The 8,737-nt window shown below is 31.7% G+C and overlaps 1 protein-coding gene across 1 annotated transcript; it reads right to left on the reverse strand.

The window, feature by feature from the left end:
- Nucleotides 1-3,255: 3,255 nt before the first annotated feature.
- LOC115992010 (AP2-like ethylene-responsive transcription factor AIL1) lies at nucleotides 3,256-7,136 on the reverse strand. Its single transcript, XM_031116045.1, has 9 exons — nucleotides 6,794-7,136; nucleotides 6,074-6,641; nucleotides 5,857-5,939; nucleotides 5,505-5,513; nucleotides 5,204-5,292; nucleotides 5,035-5,108; nucleotides 4,890-4,940; nucleotides 4,586-4,662; nucleotides 3,256-4,168 (listed from the first exon to the last, which is right to left on the reverse strand). The coding sequence occupies exons 1-9, from the start codon at nucleotides 6,969-6,971 to the stop codon at nucleotides 3,594-3,596; spliced, it is 1,704 nt and encodes a 567-aa protein (XP_030971905.1). The 5' UTR covers nucleotides 6,972-7,136; the 3' UTR covers nucleotides 3,256-3,593.
- Nucleotides 7,137-8,737: the final 1,601 nt, after the last annotated feature.

The following is an 8,737-nucleotide window of genomic DNA, read 5'->3' on the forward strand; positions in this document are numbered from 1 at the left end:
ATAGTATTTTATCCATTGGCTTGTTGAAACCTGATTTGGGATATTTTCAAACCAAATTCTTGAACTTTGTTGCTTGGAATGCAATGAAACAGAGAGTATATTCTTTGGTTTCAACGCGCCAAGAAGAAGAGTGGGCAATGATAATGAAGGAAAGGCCAAAAAAAAATACACTTCAAGAGAGACATATAAAGTTAAAGGGCACGCAATTTAAGGCAGTTCCTACAGCAGGAGGGTAATGCTTGGATCCTCTTCCTCTCTTTCACAGTAGTAGTAGGTAATAGTCAATGGGGAGGGTGCCCAGTTCTTTGACTTTTTCTTTGTGTTTTGCAGTATGTACCCTTGTGGATTTGTGTTTTAGCAGAGTATTGTTCTGTCTCTGTCCATCAACCATTACAATAATTAAGTTCAGTCTAATATAAACAAAAAAAATTTCAATTCTTTCCATCACCACACATTTTATCATTACTTTGTCACAATTTGAATATGCCTTAATTTCTAATTGAATTACATTGCTTATACAACCTGATTTACATGTGCAAATTGTGATAATATATGTGTTAAAGTGTGTATCCTTTCACTTTTACTTAATTTTTTAGATGAAATATATAATATAATATTATTGGGATGATAATTTTTTTTTTTTTTAATGGGAATGGTAAGTTATACTAAAGAAATATTAATATTAGATAGGCTTATCATCGACATTAACTTAATTATGTATTAATCTAGAATTTACCAAATTAATAACTTCCAAAAGAAATGATGTCAATACTCAATAGACTAATTGTAAATCATTATAATTTTTTTTTAAAAAAGTTTAATCCAAATGCACATTAATTTATAAGGGGGAAAAAATGTATGGATTGTTATAAGGGTTCCGTTATTATTAGATTTTCTTTTAATTCAAATAGTCATTTTATCAATAATTTTCAAGCATTAGAATAAGATCAAAGGTAGAAATTTAAGAATTCTGAGTTTGTTTGGGATCCGCTTATTTTGTTGAAACTGAAAATTTTTTGCTGATAGTATTGTAAATAAAGGTAAAAATTAGTTGAAATAGTACAGTAAAACTCATGAATAGTACTAAAAATATAATAGAACCATAAATAATAGAAAAAATAAATTAAATAGTAAAATAAACTGACTATTTAAACAAGAGCCACACACCCACTCTATACTTCAAACCTTAAATGTTGTTCATATCTGTTTTTGAAATTTGATTATGTTAAATTTTTTTTGAAGTAATAAAATTCCTTTTTCTTTTTCTTTTTTTCTAACATTAATATGTTTTATAATTTGATTTTTTTTTTTTTTTTGAGAAACGTATAATTTGACTTATTTGTATATATTTTAAATAGAATTAGAGGTTGAATTAATTATACGTTTTTGATATCTAGTTATAGTTGTCTCTTGTCTGCCAGGGTCTCTACTGGCAAGCAGCACCTAGCATATTTAGGTCTTTTTCTTTTGGAGAAGAGCATTTTTAGGTGTTGATTGGACGTTGCTGATAAGTGCAGACTACAGTATTATTTTTTAATTACTATTTTGAGTATTTTTTTTTATAAAAAATATGTTATATTATCATTATTTACCCCATTTCAACATTTTAGTCTAAAAAGTATTAATAATCAATTTTCAGTTCTAAAAATAAATTATAAATTTCAAAGCAAGAGTACAATTTTGAGTAACGCTATTTTTTTTTCTTTCTAAATTAACATTCCAAATGAAGGCATTTCACGATTTGAAATTGCATTTTCTAAATAAATGACAATAAAATTTTCTACCAAAAATAAAAAGACAATAAAATTAAACAAACTCGTCAATATAGGAATCTACGTGATAGAAACACCCCCTAACTGTGAGTTTGTGATAAAGTTTCATGACAACATTATTACATAGAAAAAAAAAACGTAAAAAACTAATCAACCGATTACATTAGGACATATTTATGCGCATTTCCTCACTTTTTTTATATTAAATTCTCCAATTAAGATGTTTAAAAAAATTTCTTTGATTAAATTCAAATGTATACTACATTAATTCAAAATTCTAACATGCAAGTTGTAGCATCTAAAGAATTATACCTAATTTTTAGGTTTGGATAATACTAACGAGGACCTTTAGGATGGTTAAAAATCTAGTTAAAGAGAGTTTTATGAAAAAAAAAAAAATAATAATATTTTGACAATTTTTTTCATTTTCTATAAAATAATATTATATTTTTTTTAAAATGAATTGTTAATTAGTACCCTAACATAACCTTTTATTCTTATTTAATCAATGACCACGTAAATTTTGGATTGGGAACGAGTATATATAGGTCAGCTGACATATAAAGCTATCACTTTTCTCTTGCGGTGAGCATAGATTGTATCTAAAGGTTTATTTTTTATTTTTTATGGGAGATTGTATCTAAAGTTAGTGTTAATTAGCACTGGGAAGTTCATATATTGGAATTTGAAACTTCAAAGTTAAATATATCCTCAATCCCAAAAAGTCCTAGAGCTGAAAAGGGTTGCAATAAATTTCATAATTTTGATATGATTGGTGCAAATATAAACCCATCACTATCTTTACTTTGTCATCCATAAATCAGAATATAATCTGTAAAAGAGTTAAAAGACAAAAAAAAATTGTTATATATAAATTTACTCAACTGAATACTGACAATTAAAATATAAGAAGTTAAGAACAACCATAATAATAATACTAATAATAAAACAAATGTGAAATAAATATTAATTATTAACATATAATACAGGTTTTTTTTTATTCAAAATATGGAATAGTCTGTGTCTATAAATGTACTTTTCTTTTATATTTAGGATAGTTTGCTACCTCTTTCAGTTAAAAAAAAAAAAAAAAAAAGGATAGTTTGCATTTTATTGTTTAAAAATAAAATAAAATAATTTAATAAAAATATTAATTGATTAATTATGAAGGTAGGTACAATATCGGTAATTATGAGGGAGGTTAGGGCTTTATAGACAAGTGGGAAGTGGCACAAAGACATATTTTTTCTTTTGTTTTTACCTAATAATCTTTTTTTTTTTTTTTTTTTTTTGATTTTATTTTAAGTACCTAGCTAGTAATTTATTTTATTTTAATCATTTTGCGTCATGTGGTCGGTGCCATAATAAAGAATAAAGATGATGAAGTTCATAAAAAAATAAAATAAAATAAGAAGAAAAGTTGTCCATAATAAATATTGCTCCATACCAGTTCGAACTTTGCTTCCATGTCAAGACTAACCGGTTGAAGTCAAATTGTCTAGTGACTAATTGATTTGAAAATATGATACGTACTTCATATGTTACATTACCCCATGTAAATATGAAAATTTCTTTAAAATCTAAAGCTTCGATTCTAAAATTCTACTTCAACTACAACTTGTTTTCATGATAAGACAAACTAAACCAACCTACACCTTCCCCTTCATCCCTACTTTCCTTTGATATCATGTTGAAAACAGTCACAAGAAATTAGAAAAGCTAATAAGCTTCTAAAAAGCCCAAATTCATATTGTTTTTCTACCATTCTATCTAGCTTTCCCTATACTATTTTCTGTTCTCAAATCTTCTTTACCATTTCTCTTACTCATTCCACAATGCAAACATAGGGACTTGATGAACCATAGCCAAATTTCCAAGCCTATTGGCATCCCCATGTTCATTTCCACTATTGCCATCTTCATACTTAGACCCCTGCAAAGAGAAGTACGGATGAGAATAGTCACCACCACCACCACCAACTCCAAACTCACTACTTGCTCCAAATGAGCATTTTGGGCTTCCTGGATTTGAAGAATTCCTGCTGCTTGAAGCCACCAATGTTGCATCACCAATGGTGTTTGCATTCTCATGCTGCTGACGTTCATCATTGTTGTTATTAGTCCACACCATGTCAACCAATTCATCAGAGGGCTCATTCCTTGTTATGGCCAAAAGGGGTTGAGGAGAAGTGGATGGTGCACAAGAATTGTAGTCCTCAATGGCAGCCGGAGCCGAGTCTTTCGGTGAACGTTTAGCGAGGTCTCCGGCAATCAGCGTGGAGCTTGAGCAAATTCTCTTCACATCATACCTACTTATATCAAAATTAGTAACTGCGCTTGTTCCCCTAAACTTAATTGCTGCAATGTCATATGCCTCAGCTGCTTCCTCTTGTGTGCCTACATAGTAACACAAATCATTGTAACAATACTAAGAAATGAGAAGTGGAAAATAAATTGAGTTTGATTAAATTTGGATATGAGACTACATCATAGTTTGTCCTGGAATATGTCTACATGAGTCATGGACGATAAATTGGTCTGAAGATGTAGCACACCTAAATTGAAGAAGCTCGCGTAACAGTTGGAAATAATTGGAGCAGGATTTATTTATTATCGAGTGCGTGTTTCAATTATTACAAGAAACAACTAATTTGGACTTTCAAATCTTAGAGGACTCTGATTAGATTAGTACAATCCCCTTCAATGAAAACTATAACATCACTGACCTTACTAAAGTGAGGTTTTTAAGTGTGTGTAAATGGTTTATGCTAAGTGAAAGTTGGTGGGTGTTTAAATAAATGAGTTGAAACTTACTAAACGTGCCAAGGTACAAGTCCTTGTTTCCAGCAACCCTTCCAATTCTAGCTTGCCACCTTCCATGCTGATGGTGTCTGCCAAGACACCCATAAACAAAAACACACCAGCATAAGAGAGAAGAAAGATATAGATTTCAATAAGGGCCTTCAATAATGTACTACTAAATATACATGTTCAATATATCATATACAAATACATAATAGTGTTGCCTATTATTGCCGACTATATGATAATTGAAAAGGCTGCAAATGCAGTAAATGATAGTAACTCTATTATTAAAGTCCACCGCTGTCTGCCATACCTTGTCACTCCTCTATACATGGATGCCCCTCTTGAAAACCCACTGCTCTTCCTATATACACATTTAAAAAAACTAATTAATAAAAAATCAAATATAAAATAAAAACAAATAGAAGTAATAGTTTATGGAATTATCAAATGGGTACCTTCTCAAATTGGCAACAAATTCTTGCCTAGTCATGTTCTTCATCTCTTCAAGTTCTTTCTCATAAGTGCTTATCTGAGCATTTACAGTAAAAATAGTAACAGTTAAATTTAGTTACATGAAATGAATGCTTGAATAGTGTCCGTAGAGGAGAGCCCTAACAAACTTACTGGGAAATTTATGTGAGTTGTTGGACCCCAATACTTGAGTGCAGCTAAGTCATAAGCCCTTGCTGCTTTTTCTTCCTTATCATAACCACCTGGTAATCATTTACCAATGAAGATTTTAGTTTTAATTTTTTTTAACATGCACGTATTCCCATGGTTCAGATTTCCAGAATGTAATCAATAAACACATTATTAAATCTTTAATGGGTTTTTCTTTTTGTTCTGAAAAAGAAAAAAAATAGGTGCAACAAAGATATAATAAAGCAAACATGCAGAATGATGTGGGAGTTTAATTTTCACCTACCAAGATAAACTGCACAGTAGAAGCCGTGACAGGGCGAAGAATCAAACAGTCCATGAAACAAAAACCGTTAGTATATTTTTCCCACAAATAAAAAACATTAGGAAAAAAAAAATGTTAAAATATATGGGGGAATAGGGCATGTTTGGATCTATCATTTTTGTTTTGGGTTACAAATAAAAACTGAATATATAACTGAAAACAAGCTGGGATTTGGTTGAAAATGAATACATGAGGGGACCATGACTATAAAAGAAACACATTTTGTCGTTCCTTTTTATCTAAACAAAATGCAAAAGGAGAGCACATGTTGGACAACCAAACAAGTCCTATAAAATGTTCTTCACAATCTCACCTTGCCTTCCTTTCCTTGTTTGCCCCTCCTTTCTGCAGCTATTATCCCACAAATGGGCCTCATATCTCCCAGTCCATCTATGTCTAACAAATCACAAAATCCCATATGACACCCCCCAAAAAAAGTGAAAATTATTACTTAAAAATATGAACTTTATCAAGATTCAAACTAAGATTTTCAGCAAATAAAGAAGCATAGAAAAGTGTTCTTTTAGTACCTAGTAACACCACGATACTGAGAGGTTCTCTGACCAAAAGTATCAATGGATTTACGAGGAACAGGTTCTCTAGCAAGAGACTTTGACACAGCTCTTTTGCGGGTATGATCAGCTACCACTTGCAAAGGTGAAATTGCACCAATATCATTTTCTGCACTTGGGCTCATAGTGAGAGCTAGAGACTGAAAACTACACCCATTTAGCTGAGTTGAAGATTTTGCATCAGAAAATGGTGTTTGGCCTAACCAAGACTTGTACATGCCACTGCTAGTCATTAGAGCTTGTGTGGTTTCATTGAACTGGTTATAAGGTTGGAATAAGGGAGATGAGGTTGTGAGATTATTGTCTCCGGAATCAATTTCACCATTGGTGTTGAAGTTGTTAGGGGCTATGTTAACATTGATTTTGGAGATATTGTTATTGCTATGGTTTTGGTTCTCTTGGGTTTGGCAATAGACTTTGGTTTCATCAGGCGGTGAGTTTGAGTAACAGCAGCCTAAGAAATCTTCAAGCTTTGGTCCATCTTCATCTGGATTTGTTGCACCCATGGCATGCTCATATCTCCAATCTATAAAATAATCACCAATAAGAGATTTGAGAACTCATAGACTCAGTTTCATATTTAGTAACATGCAAAAACAGAAAAAGGGAAACAAAAACATTAGCTTCAACAACATGCAAAACAAAAAAGGAAAGGTTTTATTTAGCTTGCAAGATTACCATCAGCAACATTGGAGCGCCTAAAAGGGTCAGCAGCAACACAGAGAGAGCCATCAGAGCGCAAGGGCATGACAGACAAGTGAGGAGGAAAAGCTCCATGGTCTTGGTGGGTGTCTCTCCCAAAACCATCATCAATCCTCAAGTGTGGAGTCAGAGAGAACCCCAGCCAATTACTCATATTATCCACTTTCTAAAGAAACAATCACACAAACCCACACAACAAAAAATCTCTCCCTCTCTCTCTCTCTCTAACTTTGGGTTTTGAGCTCAAACTTCAAAGCTGCTAGTGGTAATGGGTATGGGGGTGTGGAGTAAACTCTTTTTACTTCACAGTCATCATGGAAGCTTGATTTGTTGTGGTGAATCTAATATATATATATATATATATATATATATATATATAAAAAGCACAAAAATGATTGTAAAAAAAAAAAAAAACTATATAACTTTTCCTCTTGGCCTTAATATTCTCGGCACTATTTCTATTTTGTTTTCAAAGTCTTGGGCTTTGTGCCAGCCTTTCATTTCTTTTCTCAGATTTTGGCCGAGGTGGCCATGACATGTAGACGAGAGAAAAGGAAATTAAAGACAGAGAGGTCAAATTGAATTGGGCTCTGATATGGTACGTACGAGTTGAAAGTATGAACTTTGCATTTACAACAACACTCGATGTGGGTCCTCCAAACTAATAGAATTTTTAGGTTTTCACACATGGCAGGGATTTAACGAGAGTGAAAGCCAGCATGTCAAAAAATAAAAGGGACATCAAAACAAAGTTGTCGATACTTTACTGTATCGCCGGTTTGGTCGGTATTTTTCGTATTGACATGTGATCAAGCATAGGTAACTCTTTTGAAATGTTTATCCTAAATATTGAATAATACTAGGTTGAATGTATTGGGTGTTTCAGCCTGTAATTTGAAATTGACTTAGTACCCAAAAATAAATAAACTCTTTATTTGATTTGATGCACAATTTCCTATTGTGCTCCTCTTTCTTTTGTAAAACCCTCCCACCTCTTTCTCCCTTGCTTTGATTTGGTTTTTAGTGTTCTTGTTTTTTTTTTTTTTTTTTTTTTAATTTGATATCATGGAAGAAGATGATGTCAGGTGTGTTTGGCCTTTAAGGAGGCAGTTGTGGAGAAGAAAATATACGGAGAGAGAGAGTTTTGGGATTTTAGAGATGGATGACTAAGATTATTTGTCAAGTATGGTAAGATGATGGCTAGTTGGGTTTGCACAAATTTCTCTCTCTCTCTCATGGAAAGATGTTAAAAATCTAAAAACATTTAATATGCATATTTCATTTTTTTTTTCCAAGTACAACCAGAAAAGTATATTATATTCACTATAAAACATAAACTTATTCACAAATTAACCTCTCTTTCTATATGAATAATCATGATAATTTCAAAATGGTATATTAGTACTAATTGGTATTGAAAATTTTCTTTTTTCTAACCAAACTGAAACAATCCAAAAATTTACATCAAACTCCAAATCCTTTTTAGTGGAAAATGACAATTTTTGATAAATCACTTTTTGTTTTTGAAAAAATGGTGATAATGTTAGAAATTGTGAAAAATTATTAATTTGACTTTTTTTTTTTGTGGAATAAAAATTTATTCTTTATTAAATCAATGAATGGATATTCCTTATCCACTAAAAGAAAAGTAATCATTGCCATTAGTGAACAGGACTTGAATCTTAAAAATAAACAATACTACAAATGGTTGGTAGCTTTTGGCCCAAGGGTGGTACTCTTGCATGGGTAGAGAGATTTTAAGTTAGCTCTAAAGATATTTTGTTAGTTTGTGAGAGAGTGCAACACTTTGTAATCTCTCTTGAGAGAAGTCCCGCCAAGTTAGAGATGTATGAAGAAATTGTATATGGTGGCTTGATTCATGCCAAGGTGGAGAGAGAATTTGATGAACTTTGGTGGTTT

Source organism: Quercus lobata, chromosome 5, assembly GCF_001633185.2.
Source record: "Quercus lobata isolate SW786 chromosome 5, ValleyOak3.0 Primary Assembly, whole genome shotgun sequence".
Taxonomy (NCBI): Eukaryota; Viridiplantae; Streptophyta; class Magnoliopsida; order Fagales; family Fagaceae; genus Quercus; species Quercus lobata.